Raw genomic sequence first — 18,383 nt, forward strand, 5'->3', positions numbered from 1 at the left:
GTATAGCTAAATTAATAAGTTAAACTTTAAAATGTATGCTTTTGACTATCCCATCTAAACCCCCCCAAAATATATTTATTTAAGTTGACCACAAAGGTTTTTTTCTGTTGAATTTTCTCAATGAAAAAAAATGGAGGCTATCCTTCCTAACACCATGACATGTATGAGTATTCCTAAAATGCAGAAAACACAAACAAAATTACACAACAGTGTGATAGACGTAATAGTGAACCATGTACAAAGTGCATGTAGAGAAAGGAGCAAGTAATCTGAGCGACCAGGCAAGGCTTCACAAGAGATGACATCTAAGCTCCTTTTCAAAGGTGTCTAGAAAAGGAACAGAAGGAAAAGACTGCAGACATAAAATACCACTGTTCTGCGTCACGGAGGTGAGAAGACATGGCATGCTGAAGCAGCATGTGGTTCACAAGATGTGTGAGGGAGGATGGCTATACAAAAGCATTTGCAGCTGGAAGTAATTGTTTAACCTGCTGACCCTGGGAGAAGAGGGGAAGAATGGGTAAATGGTTTCACCTCCCACACTAACATGTGTCAGAGTCATAAGGGCACTTGAGACTTGGTATATTCGAGTCACACAGCTTCTAAAGCTCAAGGCGTCCCCAACCCTCCTTCCCACCTTCGCTTCTTCCTCCTGGGCACTCAGCATATGAATATTATGGGATTTATGGGTTTCTTACAGAAATCATAATCAGAAGAAAGAACACCATCATTAGCCAATTTGTGCCAGACAAATGAAAAACTTTCAGATCTTAACCATGAAGCTCTGGATATTACACCCCCTACTAGAGGGTTGGCAAAGGTCTCCAACTTACTTCCAACCATGGTCACCTTTGAAGTTCTGAGGAGGTGGGAGAAAACAAAGAGGTCTTTAGAAGAAGGAAACAGAAGGAAGGATTCAAAGAGAGACTGGAGAATAAAATGGGTTCCCTGTCCCCGTGTCTCTTCATCACCCCAGGCCCCAGGTGTACACATAGCTTAACATCAGTCCTTGAAAAGCATTTGGCTTGTTCAGTGAGGATTGTGGGAAGGTCAGGAGCTGAGCAGTCACTAGACAGGATATTTGCCTTCTCATCTAGATTGTAAGGCCCAAGCTGAGGGTCCTGGGAAGAAAGGCTCTTTAAGAGAAATGGAAATCTGATATCAAACAAAACATCCTTTCTCTGAATGAATTCAGAAGTGCCATTTGATAAGTGCCCTAACAGTGTATACCAGCAAATACAGTAAAGCCTTTTTTCGCATTAAAATTTGAATGTATAAAAGTTACTATATACTAAAAATCAGGTTCAAGACCACATTTTCCTATATGTGATTCTTTTTTATGGGGAGAAGACATATCTTTTCAAAGTTGGGCTGTTGGTTTTAATCCCAAATGATCTCACCAAATTTTAAAGTAGCCACAAGACCCTCTTGCCTTAGAACTCTAAATTCTCATTCACCAGCTCCCATGTTCTCAGCATGTGAAACCCACCACGTCCCCGGTGCCCAGGCAAGTATGGTGAAGTCAAAATGGGACTATCACCTAGAAAGTTCCATCTTGAGGTTGGACTCTGAAGCTTTCGACAAAGCTTTGAGTTCCTCTCTGGGAACACGTAAGAGAGTGAATGGGAAGAGGCCGCTCCACAGCAAGAAAGAATGACTTAGTGTGAAATCTATTTATGGCCATTGCCAATTTTATATCTAGGGACTGAGAGCAGGCAGAGAGGGAGGAAAGAGATGGCAGGAGCTCCTCGCTAACCTCAGACGACAAGTCACAAAGTCCTGAGAGAGCCCCTGACACAGGACACTTCCCTCCTGCTGAGGCCTTCGAAACAATGCCTTCTTAGAGAAAAAAATGGGTAAGAGATCAGAAAGATGTTTGGCTCCTAAATTAGACTGGCCTTTCCTCTGTAGAGCGAGGCAGCCACTGCGCCAGACTCCGGTGTCTGCCAGGCCCTCGGCAGCCGGAGGATCACATCACACTGGTTGGCTGCACAACCCCATGGTTAGCGCTGCTCCCCATGCATCCGGCCAACAACAACACCCCCTCTTCCCATTCAGCCTTGACCCTGTGCACATGCTCACAATGCCCTCAAGGACTCGTCTAACCTTGAACAGGAGAGATCTGTTTGTAGGGCTTGTGGATTTGTAAAGACAGAGGAGGTAATCCAACCTGCCTCTGTTAAATAGTCAATTGAGAGTTGCTAACTTTTGAGAATTCCTAAGGATCTACTTCCAAAGAAGGAAAGCCTTCTAGAATGCATGAATGTGAATCTGCTCTGACAGTCCAACAAGTCCCCATTTGAGAGTGCATAGTGCCTACGGGAAGGCACTGACCGGACTCCCATTGGGGTCTCACTGACCTGAACAACAGCACAGGAGTCCATGAGGGAGCCCCAAATCACAGCAAAGCTAAGGCACAGACGATGCAATTGTGTTTTCCAAATGAAGCAAGGCAACTCCATTTATCTGGGTCAGGGTGGTAGTTAGGACTTGCACAAAGTATTAATCAATTGTTGGTAGATACTATGATTAAAATTCTGCATTCTTAGTATTGCTTGGTATTGTTCATTCATTCATCCAGCATATATTTGTTGAGAGACTACTGTGTGCTAGGTTCCATTTTAGGTAGTGGAACACAGCCATGAGCAAAACCTTGTTCCTGTCTTAATGGTGCTTGTATTCTCAAGGGGGTAAGATGAGGGGGGAGGGAAGACAGAGGGGGAAAAAAGTATATCAGATGACAATAAAATTACCAAGGTGGATTTAATAAGGAGTAGCAGCTGTCAGAGGGACTTGGTAGCAAAACAGGATCACCATTTTAGACAATTCTTGATGAGGGAAGACATAATTAAGAAGGTGATACTCAGGCCAAGCCTGGAAGAAGATGAAGGAGCCAGGCCTAGGCATCTGGGGAAAAATGTTCCAGACACAGGGTTGGCTCTATAAATACAAAACCCTGAGGTAAGAGTGTGCCTGGAACATTGGAGGAATTGCAAGGAGCCCATTGTGTCTGGAAAGGCTTATGTGATGAGGGAATCTTGGAAAATAAGGTTGGGGGTAGAGCTTTGGCTGAAAAAGAAGAGGTGCCCTTGGAGGACTCAGAGAAGAGGGAGGCTAACCCTTAGGAAGGACCACTCTGCTGGTTACAACGTCCATGCTGATTTCGTGGCACTTGGCACGTATCGACCAGGCCGATCACAAATAGAACATCGATGTGGCACGTGACGGAGCTAGGCAGGAGGGAAGTCCTGTTGAGTGTGGGTGAGACCTGGTCCTTTCTTACCTTTCAGCATTGGCTATACCTGACCTATCCAGCGTGGCAGCCAGGAGCCACGGGTGCTGTTGTACTTGAAACATGGCTAGTCTAAAAGAAGCGCTGTTCGTGTGAAATACACACGGGAAGTTAAATACACAGCAAATACGAGAAAACGTAAAAAGAATGTGACATGTCCCATTTATATTTTTATAATGTATATATATTGAAATAATATTTTAATACAAAGGATTAAATGTAGTGTTATCATCAAAATTCATTTCACCTGTCTCTTTCTTCGTTCAATGTGGCTCCTAGAAAATCTAAAATGGCATGTGTGATTCCCTTATATCCCCACTGCACAGGGCGGGTTAGAGTGTGACCCGGAGGGTGCTCAGACCTCCCCACCATGAAACCCTAGAGAAAGTGCAGCAGCTCCTTAAGGGAAGAGAGAGAATGACTGACTTCAAAATCCGATGCCCCATTGAGCCAAGAGCAAGGCGCCGGCATCCGCAGGCAAAGAGGCAGCTTCCTCGTGCCGCCTTCTGTGCGAAGGGCAACAATCAGACACCGAGGGGCTGTCGGTAGTTTTCTCCGCAGAATAACCCACCCAGAAAACTCTGTTGAGGTCTGATATAGAAATAAATGTCCTGCCCTAACCGGTTTGGCTCAGTGGATAGAGCGTCGGCCTGCGGTCCCAGGTTCGATCCTGGTCAAGGGCATGTACCTTGTTTGCGGGCACATTCCCAGTAGGGGGTGTGCAGGAGGCAGCTGATTGATGTTTCTAACTCTCTATCCCTCTCCCTTCCTCTCTGTAAAAAAATCAATAAATATATTTTTTTAAAAAAGAAAAAGAAATAAATGTCCTGAACGGAAACAGGCTACCACTGAAAGGACTATAACTAAAACGTATTTGGTCCCGCGGAAAAGAGAAGGCATCTGCTAGGTGCGGGTTACTAGGCAAGGTGGTTTCTATTCATCACCCCACGCACGAAAACCTCACCCCCGACTGGGACTTCTTTTATTTCAGAAAGAAAAAGATGGCGGGGGCAGTGGATTCTCTAAAATCCTCTATTTTGTTTCTACAACTGGAAGCAAAGGACCCTTCTCCTTTTTGTTTTGCATCAGACCCTTCGCGTATGGAATGGCTTTGTAGCTCCTGTTTGCCATAATATTAGGTATGTTCCAGTGAGATGAAGAAAACATAAGGTCCCTGGATAGTTTTGTGTGTTTTTTTGCCAAGAAATGGCTCCCCATTTTTTCTTCTTTTCATACCTGCCGTGGATGTAACTTCTGCTGTGCATGTCACACCAACAGCCTTCTTTCAGACCAGCCATGTTGTGAGCACAACAGCACATGTGGCCCGTGGCTACCCCATTGGTCAGCACAGGTCTAACCAATGCCGAAATCCTTTGCCCACAGCAATGCCCCCTGAGGGATACATCTTCACGCCTGAACCCACTCAGAACCATACAGCAATACATGGAAGGCTGTTAAAAGATATCAAAAAGGTCACTCCACTTCTCCTAGCGCTTGGCCACATGATCTTACTTAATGATAGACATTTCGGGTAAACATCCAGTTTGGTTAATAATGCAATCTTGCTTCAGCATATGAAAATCTCTGTGTTGGAGAAGCCTTTTTGCAGCCTGATGTTCCCTGGCGTGTGCTCGGCTCTCTCCGCCGGCAGGCTGTGTTATTAAAGACAGCTGTGTCCATTGTTTATGAATTTTGTGGATGCTGAAAACCTAATAACAAAACCAGAAAGTCTCAAGAGTCCCCTCCTCGCCTTTTCTTGAACTTGAAACTGAAAAGACACTCATTTCCCACCAATGTCAGGAACAGTCAGTCCTGTCATCTACCAATCACAGTCCCCAACTCAGATTGGTGAGGGAAAAGAGCCCTCGAGTCAACACAGCCCTGCAACAAACTTGGGGAAATAGATTGGAAGCTTGTTTTGTCTCATTAAAGGATGAAAACATTAAGATATGTACCAGTGTTGATTCAGTGAGAGTAAATTTCCATTCTCATTTCAAAATTAGAAAGTAATTTTTCTATTACTGCATTTTAGTTCTTCAAGTAGGAACAAGTATCCCTTTGTGATGCATAGCTATTTTTATTGGTGTTTGACTACATTACAAATTTCTATTTAACCCGACCAAAAATGAAGCAGGTGCCTCTGCCCCTCATGGAAGGGGATGTCTTTCTACTCATTATGAATGTGTCTGTTTTCCTGTTGTTTAATTTCAGCCACAGTCAGAGGTTTGAAAAGTCCTTGCGCAGGACATTTGGAACATGACACTGTTAACTGGGACCGTGTTGTCTGGGTCTAGTATGTGTCTCACAAAGAACAGAGAGGCACTGGAGTGAAACAGTAGTGCGAGATATTACATGACCAAGGCGTCTGACACGGGATATAACTCCAGGTAATTTATACATTTCACGGTCTCCTTACACAGAAGCTTCGCCCAGATCCTGGAGGCCTGTCCCCCTTCTAAACAGTAAAGGCTGCTCAATTTTTCATGCTGGCTCTTCTCAACCCCAGGTAGAGGGCTTTGGTGGGCTTACGGGGGATGATTCACGCTGATGATTCGGAGATGGGCTTTAGAAAACTGTGTTGGATGTATACAGGGGAAACAATTCTCTCCTGTGTGTGCGGTTCAGTACCCCCCAATCTTTGGGAGAACCGAACACATCGCTGCTTATGCTGACAAATGGTACTATTTAAAATTCCACTCAAAGGAAATGATAATTGAAGCCATTCACGGGACCACAAAAACCCTGCCACCCTCCAAATCGAACGTTTGAATGACATTTAAAAGGTGCCAAACTGTGTAATCTATTCATCCAAAAAATATTTCCTGAGCATCTAGTGTGTACAGCACTCTGGGATGGCTATTCAAGGAGAGACCAGGATAGCAATGAAAATGAAGTATGCTGCTTTATTAACACAGGCTATCATGGGAGATTCCTGATGAGAATCCAAGAGGGACAGTTTAGGGGGGACCGGAAATTATCAGGAAAGGAAAATGGAAGCGGGAGGGGAAGGAAAGGGGTAGAGGTGTGGGTGGGGAGGTGGGTGACACCAGGAAGCAGAAACAAGGCAACAAAGAGAGGAGCAGACCCATAGGCTCCCATTTAAAAAAACAGGTAAGGTCTCATCTAACCATGATGCTGCACACCTAAAACTCATACAAAATAATACTGAATATCAACTCTATTTGAAAAATATAATTGAAAAAATCCTATTCCTATATAATAAAGAGGTAATATGCAAATTGACCATCACACCCTCACAAGATAACTGCCTACAACCAGGCTGGCAGGAGGATTAGTGAGGGACGACCAAATGACTGAACAGCAGGCTGTGTGGGGCAACCAGGCCGGCAGGGGGGTTAGTAAGGGATGACCAAACGACTGAACATCAGGCTGTGTGGGGTAACCAGGCCAGTGGGGAGGCCTTGAAGGGCAACCAGGCTGGCAGGGGGGGCAGTTGGGGGTGACCAGGATCTGGCGAGGGGGGGGGCAGTTGGGGGTGACCAGGCCGGCAGGGGGGGGGGCAGTAAGAGGCGACCAGGCTGGTGAAGGGGTAGTTGGGGGCGACCAGGCTGGCAGAGGGAGCAGTTGGAGGTGATTAGGCTGGCAGGGGGGGGTAGTGAGGGGCGATTAGGCTGGTGGGGGGGAGCAGTTGGGGGTGACCAGGCCAGCAGGTGGGGCATTTAGGGGCAACCAGGCCAGCAGAGGGGGCAGTTGGGGGCAACCAGGCCGGCAGATGGGGTCATAAGGGGTGACCAGGATGGCGGGGGGGGGGCAGTTGGGGGTGACCTGGCTGGCAGCAAGGGGAAGTTAGGGGTGACCAGGCAGGCAGGCAGGTGAGCGATTAGGAGCCAGTGGTCAAGGCTTGTGAGAGGAATGTCCGACTGCCAATTTAGGCCCGATCCTGGGGATCGGGCCTAAACTGGCTGTTGGACATCCCCCAAGGGGGCCCGGATTGGAGAGGGTGCAGGCTGGGCTGAGGGGACTCCCCCTCTCCTCCCCACCGTGCATGAATTTTGTGCACTGGGCCACTAGTAAAATAACAAAAAAACAGAACAAAAGTCAGGATAATAATAGAGAAAAAGAAGAAATATTGTACAGTACTGTATCACTGTATTTTATTTGATTTTGCTGACAAAATAGAATATTTCTTTTTCCTTTCATTAATACTTGTTTCTTTTCTCTTCCTCCCACACACAGGAAGATGCGTTCTTATACTTGCAATCCTATCTGTGAGGAGCCAGAGCTCACCCAGCCCTACCCCATCCTCTTCACATGGCTACTCTGAAGCTTTTTCAACAGGTGGGTTTTTTTTTAATGCTTTACATTGGATTCTCTTTCTCTACAGATTTATCATAAATCCTTCATGTCACCATGTTCACTGAAAGAAAAGCAGTGAATAGACTGAAACAAAGAGCCAAGTAAGAAAGTTCTAGATCATATAACTCATTTTCAAGAACATAAATAATCAAATCAAAAAGGGTTAAGGCCAGGCATTTAATCCAATATTTTCTGTTTATGACATGCAAGACACTGTACTCAAAGGTGTGAGGTACACTGGGCCTGTCCTCAGGAAAGTTAAAATCTATGCCCAGCCAGTGTGGCTCACTGATTGAGCATGGAACCAGAAGGACACAGTTCCATTCCTGGTCAGGGCACATGCCTGGGTTGCAGGCTCAGTGCCCAGTAGGGGGCATGTAGGAGGCAGCCGATCAATATTTTTTAAGTTAAAATCTAAAACAAAGAAGACCAAGAGGCAGGAAGAAATGGGAGCAAGAGCCCAAATATATGATTAGGTCTGGAAAGCAGCTCAAACACTCCTTACTCTGAGCCAGGAGAGAAAGAGAAGGCTGGGCCAAGACAGAGAGAGGCAGGAGGCTGCAGAGCCATGGGGAAGGGAAGAGGCATTGTAGGAACTCAAAGTAGCATCATTTTAGTAAGGGAGCAGGGTCACTATCTTAAAATGAGGGACTCAGAGATGGAAAGAGAGGAGCATAAATAAAGAAACGTCTTGAGAGCTGACAATGTTGACTCACTTTTCTCCTTGTTAATATATTTGGATCTAGATTTGAGGAGAAAGGTCTGGAAGAAGACATGGGATTTCTGCAAACTCTGCCATTATCCAACATGCAACATACACACTAAGATCAAAGTGTACACACAGAGTTTTTTCAGTGTTCTTAAAAACATACCTTTACAGAACTACCAGAAGATTCATATCCATAGTGCACACATTGACTTCAATGGAACTTGAATTGCTCAAATGAAAATGAGGAATAAAAACACACAATTTACAGAAGCACAATTGACTAATAAACGTATGAAAAACATTCAGTTTCAGAAGCCAAACACCAGTGAAAACAAGATTCTCAAATGGAAAAACAGTTTTGAGGCAGGAAGATATACACATATGTACATGTATGTACCTATATAAGGTATTGTAGCAATACAGACACACACACACACACACTCTTCCCTCAAAATGTTTGTATCCTTAACTCACTAATTATCCTTCTATGAGTTTAGCCTAAGGAAATAGAGAAACAAGAAAAGATTAACTTTCAAAGATGTTTGTTGCATCATTCATAATAGCTTAAACTGAAAACAGTATTAATTTTTAATACCAGAAAATTTAATAAATAAATTCTAGCCTATATGATACTATTAACCAATGTCACCCCAATAAATTTATTTTTAATTCCAGTATACTGATAGAATATTATGTAACTAGTAAAAATTATTTTACAATGACTCTTTAATGAAATGGAAATGTGCTCACAATATAATATTAAATGAAAATAACCAGGATGCAAAACTACATACAAAATGTGATCCTATCTAGATATATGACTCCATGTAAATATAAAGAAAAAAAGGTTGAAAGAAAATATATCAAATTATATCATCAGTGGTTAACTTTGAGTTATAGAATTATTACTGTTTTTCTATATATCTGGACTTTTTATAATTACTATATATCTTATGGTTGGCACATATCATATATTTATTACCTTATACATAGCACACACAGCATTGCTGCAGAATGATTTCATTTGGGGCTTATTTTTAAGAAATATATCCAAGCCAATGCACTGTAATTATCTGTAGAGAAAAAAATGAAATCTCTTCATCTTTGGGCGATCAGTACCTAACATATAGTGTCTAGCACACAGGAGACATTCAATCATTGTTAAATTAATAAATGACCGCTTTTCACAAGTGATGGATGGAAAGATGGAAAGAGGAATGAATAATGCGCCAGAAACCTCTTCAGCATTTAGTAAAATTGGTATCTTTCCTGGGATTTTCGGGAGATGAAAGGGGCTCGTCATGTGGCAGGCCTTTAAGAGAATAAAGGAAGAGCGGGAGTGGGGGAATAAAAGGAATGATTTTCACAAGAACACAATCAGATAGGATTTCATCGATTGAGCTCATTCTTCTACCAACTTGCAATGTCTATTCCAAACTTCACTCAAATCTGCTTCTTGGAGAGACAGGAAAAAGCAACTGTTTGAAAGCAATTCCACAATTGCCCCTTCAACCGACCAGGAGGATGCACTTAATTCACAGAACCACTGAGACGCATGTCTAGGTATAGAATCTCCAAGGAAGGCTTTCCAAATCGATGCTTCTGTTTCATCAGTGACTATGAGAAGGAATAGATGGGTCCCATCAGATAAACGTGTATTTCTATCCATTTTTGGAAGCAGAGACAAAAATGGCTCTGTCCCAGCAACGATCACATGTTCTGTGTGTATTCACGGCTTCTTGGCGTGGAGATGCAGTGTCTCCACTCTCCAGCTGATTGAGGGTAACAGATATGCCTTCTTCACCCACTCTGGCATCACGGTGACAGACACTCGGCTGAGCGCCCAAGGCTGAAATCTGGTATGAGTTTAAACTTGCTTAGACTTGTGAACTTCAGAGAGAGGAAGAAGAATTCACATCTTCATATGTTAATTTCTCTCGCACCAAAACTGGGGTTCTTTGCGGATGCTCATGTCACGTCACCATTATTTCTCCCTCAAAATGTCTGGTTGCTCTTTACTCCATAGATCCAAGTGGCATTTCCCACTTTCAAATGCCTAAAAACACTCATACATAATATCCCAGAATCGCATTGATTGGTGGGGAGGTATGGAGGATGGGAGAGAAATGATAAATGGCTTTTTAATCAGGCAGTTCAGGATTTCAGCTCTTATTAGCTCTTTGCGCTGAGGCAAGCTACTAAACTAATCAGAACCTCAGTTTCTTCATCAAAAAAAATGGGGCTAGGCCCTGACCGGTTTGGCTCAGTGGATAGAGTGTCAGCCTGCGGACTCAGGGGTCCCGGATTCGATTCCGGTCAAGGGCATGTGCCTTGGTTGCGGGCACATCCCCAGTGGGGGGTGTGCAGGAGGCAGCTGGTCGATGTTTCTCTCTCATCGATGTTTCTAGCTCTCGCCCCCTCTCCCTTCCTCTCTGTGAAAAATCAATAAAATATATTTTTTAAAATGGGGCTAATGCCTCCTTTGCTGCAGAACAAGCTTGAAAATGAACATTAAAGCCTCTGGCATGGGGTATACACTCAGTAAAATAACTATTGTTATTAGTAATGTCTCTGTAATTAAATCACTTGCTGATTCCTTTCCAAACTGTGTGTTTTCCACTAAATGCTCAAATGCCATATGAGAAGTTTTCTAATTATTTTCCCTATTGACTCATTTTTAGGATGGTGGCTCCTGGGCAGAAAAATAACTTTACAGGGCGATTCAACTATAAATTATATAAAGAACCTTAGAAACCACACAAAAAAATAAAGACATATATAGGGATTAAAATTCTGGATTTGGCCTGAAAACACATGAGGCGGGACTGAAATACAATTCAAAAAATATAAATCATTCCCAATCTTTTCAACATCAAATAAAATTAGGCCCCCTATTGATTTCGGAAACTTTTCCTTCTAAGACACTCTTTTAAGATTCTGTCAAGGTAATGATCAACGACCACAGAAAGCAACAAACTCAACTTTGTCTTCCAAGCAGGTCATTTGGATGGTACTGTTAAGAAGCAACAGTCCGACACCCCCCTTCCCCAACAATAGTTGGATTCAATCTGAAGGGAATGGCATTGCAGCAGCCCTCCGATAGAAGCCTCAGCTGACAGATGGAACACAACTGCACAGATCCACCCAACATAAAACACCAAGAGCCCCGGCCAGTTCCTAAGCAAGTTGGAGGCTCCTCCTAATTGTTAAACGCTATCCAGCTCATAAAGAAAAGCCTACCCTACCCCACCCCCCATTGACTCTTCCAAACCAAGACCATCTTGTCCTCAGAGTGACGGTACATCCATGATGCCAAATGGAACACTGCAGCAACAACACCAACATTTCAGCATCGTTTTGCAAACGACTCGGAGGGTTTGGGGCCCACACTGATCTAATTCACTCAATAATTGCTCAATTCTCCAATTTATTGCCCAGATGTAGCCAAATTCCTCCCCCTAGGCAGAAAAGACACAGAGAGACAGCCCGTAATGGAAATGCGCTGAATTGCACGTTACAAGTAAGACGAAGGCCACGAGAGGGTTCCGCGCTGCGGGTCCCCAGTCTTGCCAGAGGAACAGCAGTGTGGCTGGGAATACAGCACTGGCATGGCTGTGGCTTCATGTGACCACGGAGCTGCTGGGATGGCGCAGTGCGTCCTATTCCAGCGAAGCGCACCCTGAAGCCAGACACTGGCACAGGGAGAGAGCGGAGGTCCTTCCCCTTGCTTCAGGGCAAGGTCAAGCCTGAGCGTGGCCCTGACCATCCGTGGGAGCTTCCTGCCACTGCGTCTTCTGGCTGCCATGCACAGCGGCAATTTCTGAGGCTTAGAGAACACTTTTCAAGCCAGAGATCTCCAGGGAAGTCATCCACATTCCATGCAATTTGTAGTAAGCGCTCCAGCAGCGGGCCATAAATCCATCTTCCTCTCTGAGCGCACCAACTGTGATGCGCAGCTCCCTGTTCCCTGCTGAGTGGGTGAGGACTAACAGTGCCGGGGAAATGAAGGAGCAGAGTGTGAGAGAGGCAGTGGGGGGTAAAGAAAAACTGAGCGATGATTATGAATGCCCTTTATGGACCACGCACTGAAGGTACACAGTCAGCCTTGTACCCACATGAAGTGAAATACTAAAATTATCAATCACAACAATATTAGCCATCGTTTTCACTATTTGGAAAGTAAAGTATGGTTGCTCTGAAGGGTTTGGCAACAGGACTTATCCGGTCTGGGAGTCAGAAGGGAGGTGTGGGCTTCTAAAGGCAGATGGGTGGGTGTGAACTAGGCACGGGGCACGATAGCTGGGGAAAGGACAGAAGGAAGAAAAAGCAGCCTAGGTCAAGGCCATGCAATGCTAGACCAGTGCTCCTCGAACTCTATTCGGCAAATGAATCCTCTGAGAAGCTTGTGAAACTGCATTTCAATTCAGTGGGTCTGGGGAGGGGCCCAGGATTCTGCATTTCTAACAAGCTCTGGGGTGAGGCCAAGGCTGCGGGTCTGGTCCACACCATGTACAGCGAGGACCCGAGGTTCTGCCCAGAGGCCAGAGCAGAGAGAGCGAGGGAGGGCCGATGAGGAGGCCGAAGAACTTGGCAGAGGTCAGGGGACTGGGTCTAAGAGGGGTGGGTACCATGAAGATCTCCATTTCCTTTGTTCTCGCCAAACAACCATCCTAGGAGTTCATTTTCCCGGGAGACAGCACTTTGCAATCTCCGAAGTGTAAGTGAGAGCAAAGGTGTTTATGGACTTCAGGGCCTCCAAGAGCCAATAAAGCACGGCTCCTTCATCACAGACAGCCCATTAACAACCCATGTTTATTAGTAAAAATCCTCGGAACTTAATACGCCTTTGTCAGCAAAAGTAATTGATCTTGGCCGGTTAATTTGGCTGCTTTTACAGACTGAGGACTTGCCACTCTTTTAAGAGCGTCTGACAGCTCCGTGGGCTTCCCTCCCTTCAGCAAGCAGTTTCCAAGAGCCCGGAGGCTTCTTAAAATAGTTCTCTCGAAAAGAGAATGCAGACATCTCTCAGTGGCACATTGGTCTTTGGTCTCAGAGGCCTGGGAGACACGGTCTGTGCCAACTGCCACCACCCCGTTCCCTGCGAATTGCCTGACAAAGGCATGCAGAGCTGTGTGCTGTTGCATGGGACAGGTAATAAAAGCTCAAGATTAAGCAAAAGAGAGGCAGTTATGTGCTTTCCTTCTGCCTTAGGAAAGAGTTAACTTCTTTCCCTTTTAAAATGAATATAGAGCCCAGCCAGTGTTGCTCAGTGGTTGAGTGTTGACCTATGAACCAGGAGGTCACGGTTGGATTCCCAGTCAAGGCGCATGCCCAGGTTGTGGGCTCGATCCCCAGTATAGGGTGTGCAGGAGGAAGCCGATCAATGATTCTCTCTCATCGTTGATGTTTCTATATCTCTCTCTCCCTCTCCCTTCCTCTCTAAAATCAATGAAATATATTCAAAATAAAATAAATATAGGACTTATTCAGACTGAACACAGGTCATGAGGAAGACACACTAAATGACTCAGACAACTCTGAGGAACAGCCAGAGGGGCTCAGGTCTGCACCCCCTGGTATCGGGACTCTGGAGAAGAGATTCTCTTGGCTCTCTTACGTATCTAATGAGTAGATGGGGACGATACGGTTTCACAAGTAATAGGAAAGGATTCTTCACATGAGTCATGATGATATTCACACCTAAAAATGTCAGGCGCTCTGCTTCTGGAACGAGTCAGAGTGAAATTGTGAAATCCTCTCCAGTTATCTTCAGACGTCAGCATGCGCTCAGCTGTCTGGAATGCCAGCCATATAGACTGCCGCGACCCGAGTCAGGACGTAAAATCATGGGTCAGGCATTTGTTTCACTATCTAAAGAATCCATCTCAATGAGATGGGGGGTCTCTCCAGTTGTCCGCCTCCGTCACCACATCACAAAAGCATGGGTAGACAGAGCTTCCCAAATTTGGAGAGTGTAACTAAGGCGGTTGGGTAGGAAACACAAGCCAGATGACATATATATACAGTGCTTACTGGAGGGGCGCGGACACCTGGAAGAGTTGGAGATTCATTTATCAGAGACAGGGAATATTCACGAAGGATTCCTCACAGGGGCACAACTCCAGAGGCGGTGCTCTGAGGCAGACAGCAATCCAATGAGATGGGAGATCTATCTAACAATAGCTATTCTTCCCCGGCAAGAAGGGGCTGGTGGCTTTAAAGGGCAAGAATGTCACGGTTTGGAAGAGAAGACAGTCCTGGTTTTAGTGTGCTGTGTCACAAGGGCATGTACCTCAGTTGCAGGCTTGATCCCCGGCCCTGGTCAGGGCATATGCGGGAGGCAACCAATTGATGTATCTCTCTCACATTGATGTTTCTGTCTCTTTGTCTCTCCACATCCCTTACACTCTAAAAAAAATCTATAAATAAATATCCTCAAGTGAGGATTAACAACAACGAACAGGTTATTTTAATAACAAGCTGCAGAGAGGATAAGGACACATATGTAATACCTTAATCAATAAAGAGAAAATAAATCAATAACAAGCTGCAAAAAAAATTTTTGTATTCTCAAAAATAAAAACTGCTCTGATGGCCCTCCCATACCCAAGCTTACTCACAAGAGTCCTATCCCCGAGCATGGCTCCGTCCTCTCAGCCACCCGTCCTATCAGTGGAAAGATGGACATCAGAGCCATTAGTGGCTCCAAAATGCTGAGGATAGCAAAAGGAAACTAGGAAGAATATAGGATTAGGACTATAAGAACATGGGAAATCAGATATAGGGGTACAGAAAATGATATAGAATATAGGTCTGCAGAGAACTCACTGAGCAGAAAAGCTTGGGCAACCAACATCTTTGCATTTTTACTTCTTCAACCAAAAATGAAAGCAGGACTTCCAGGGCCCTGAGCTTGGTCCTCAGGTGTGTTGTGTTTAGAAACACATGAAATCCGAATGCCTTGAGTGCATTTGAGTTGTGACCCTGCACATATGATCTCCAAACTCACTTCTGCTTCCCAACATTAAATTACTTCGCATGATTGTTTTTTCAGTTTTTTTTTAATATATTTTATTGATTTTTTACAGAGAGGAAGAGAGAGGGATAGAGAGTTAGAAACATCAATGAGAGAGAAACATCGATCAGCTGCCTCCTGCACACCCCCTACTGGGGATGTGCCCGCAACCAAGGTACATGCCCTTGACCGAAATCGAACCTGGGACCCTTCAGTCCGCAGGCCGACGCTCTATCCACTGAGCCAAACCGGTTTCGGCAACTTCGCATGATTGTTAATGGTAAATCTACAGGATCTTCCATCCTCTTTCCATGTCCTAAATCCCATCCCCAGTCCCTCAAAGAGGCTCATCTGCTCAGCCTTGGCATACATTTCTGAGAAAGATAGTTTGTTTAGGTGCAGATTTAAAATTTTCTACTTAGGGGTGCCTTGATTTTCCTCAATCTACCCAAAAGAATGGGATGCATAAAAAAAATTATCAACAAACTTTACAGCTGCCAATATGAAAAAAATAAGCAATATTTAATAGCAAATAGAAATGATCTACATAAAAAAAAAAACACAAAGCTATTTATCCACATGGAAGTAAAATCTAAATATGCAGAATCATGTTCATTTTCATTAGTAAATTACCTATTTTTATATATTATTACAATATGATGTGCATTATATACCTCATATTACATATATTTTATACACACACACACACATATATCCTCTCCTTCCCAGTCCTCCTCCCCCTTTTTTCTTTCCTCCCCCTTCCCCTTACAAAAACACCCTCACCCTGGGACATGCTTACTTTACTCGGGACTCTCTAAGTTGTATGTGCTGTAGGAAGGGGAAAGATTTTAGGAAAGACATGTAGAGAAATGACAAATACTGTGATTTACAATGATCCACATATGATTCTACTTTGGTGAAATTACGATGCTAGAGTTCCCCATTATTTTTAATATTCTGAGATGCACACTGTATGTTCTTTATTACAAAAGATTAAAAGCTTTAAAAATATATGGTATAAATAACTTGGAACTGCTTGTTAAGACTAGGTTCCCATCATCACTGTGACCGCCATCATCACCAATGATTTTACTCCAAATTTAAAATACATCAATAAAAAAGATCCCCTCAACATCATAACATCAGCCAAGTTCCTTTTCTCATTCTTAAGCACTCTGAAGATATCCTTGGTACATGAGTTACAAGTCAGCAATGCTTGGAGAGGCAGGTCTGTGGCTTTGCCTCACCAATCCCTACTCCACCCTGAACCCACAGCTCAGGGGCCACTTCCTCCTGTCCATTCCCCCAACGCAACTGACCAATCTTTAGACCAGGTTCTTCACCACCCAGAATACACTGAGGCGAGCTGACCCCATCTGCTTCCCATTTGACTAAAGAACTCAACAGCTGCTTCAGCAAGAAGCTTCTTTGCCCAAAGAACAGAGAATCCATGTCTCCCCAAAGAAGATGCAAGTGGAGGAAAATCAGCCTCTTCCCCTCATTCCTTAGACCAGTGGTTCTCAATCAGGAGTGATCTTGTTCTCAGGGGACAGGTGGCAATATCTGCAGACATTTTTGGTTGTCAAAACTGAGGGTGAAAGTGGATGCTGCTAAACATCCTACAATTGCACAGGACAGCTGCCACGAGAAAGACCTGCCCAGCCCCGAATGCTAACAGTGCCAAGATCGAGCAATACACCTGTCGCAGAGAGATGAGCTTTCCCCTGGGTTCCATAGCAGGAGGGAGAGAAGGAGAGACTGTAAGGAGAGTCGGGGCTGCCCGTGGTGAGTCCCAGCTGCAATTAACCAGAAGGAACGTCCTTGGACCACCCAGGGCAGTACTTACAACGCAGGAACACTTGGTGCACTTGTCTCCTTCGGGCTGAAAGTCCTCCCCTTCTTGGTACTGCACACCCTCAAACACACAGCCTGGAAAGCAAAGGAGAGTTTAGAATGAGGGCAGCAGCCTTTGTTCAGTTTGACCCTATTTTTCTATCTACTGCTCATCCATCTCCCATCTCCACCTCCACCTCGAAGAGCATCCTCTTTAACCAGAGGACAATATTGCTTCATAGTAAGAAAAAAGAAGGAAGGAAAGAAAGAAAGAAGAAAGGAGGGGAGGGAGGGAGGGAGGGAGGGAGGGAGGGAGGGAGGGAGGGAGGGAGGAAGGGGAAGGAAGAAAGAGAGAGAGAGAGAGAGAGAGAGCGAGAGAGAGAGAGCGAGAAAGGAAGGCAGGAAGGCAGGAAGAAAAGAAAGAAAGAAAGAAAGAAAGAAAGAAAGAAAGAAAGAAAGAAAGAAAGAAAGAAAGAAAGAAAGAAAGGAAGGAAGGAAGGAAGGAAGGAAGGAAGGAAGGAAGGAAGGAAGGAAGGAAGGAAGGAAGGAAGGAAGGAAGGAAGGAAGGAAGGAAGAAAGTCCAAAAGAATACAAAAGATTGACATGGGCCCAAAAATCTCAAGATGCTTGAAAGCACATCAGAGGTTGGGCCCAGGTCAGCCTGAGGGGGACCAGTGCACAGAGGTGAGCCCTGCGGAGCCTGTGGAACTCACCATGACCTCACTGACCACGGCCAGGGGAACCAAACGCCAGAGAGACCAGAGGAGACAAACAGAAGAAGTCCCAGTGAGAGAAATCAATAATGAGCTAAATAGCAAATGACCTAAAGAGCTGCCACTCGGTGAGTAGCAGGAATTGCCCAGCCTCTACCAGGCCCTCCATACCCATGATTTCACTCCATCTTCACCAGCGAGCCTACCAAGTAGGGACTTTTGTCACTGTCCCCATAAATGGGGAAGACGTGGCTCTGAGAGAAGAAGTAACTCACCCAGCTGGCCGGTGGCAGACCTGGGATTTAAACTCAGTTCTGACCCAGTGGCCACACTGTACAGATAACCAGGCACCAAGACAAGAAGACACAAAGGTAGGTCAGGAGGTACCCGTAGGTTTTCAGTCCCACCCTTTGTCCTGTGAAAGGGGTTGTGTTACCCCACCAAGTCTGGATGAAAATAGGACCAGAAGCCCAGGAGGTGTCTCCTATTCAGAAAGATGATCAG

General features: G+C 44.8%; 1 protein-coding gene across 3 annotated transcripts in view; it reads right to left on the minus strand.

Annotated features, from left to right (window-relative positions):
• BMPER (BMP binding endothelial regulator) overlaps window positions 1-18,383 on the minus strand; it is a 203,043-nt gene that overhangs the window by 126,342 nt on the left and 58,318 nt on the right. For all 3 annotated transcript variants that reach the window (XM_079786683.1, XM_079786684.1, XM_079786682.1), the window contains exon 6: window positions 17,180-17,262. In XM_079786683.1, coding sequence (XP_079642809.1) covers window positions 17,180-17,262 — 83 coding nt within the window. The remainder of the gene's footprint in view (window positions 1-17,179; window positions 17,263-18,383) is intronic.

Source organism: Cnephaeus nilssonii, assembly GCF_951640355.1.
Source record: "Cnephaeus nilssonii genome assembly, chromosome: 12".
Classification (NCBI taxonomy): domain Eukaryota; kingdom Metazoa; phylum Chordata; class Mammalia; order Chiroptera; family Vespertilionidae; genus Cnephaeus; species Cnephaeus nilssonii.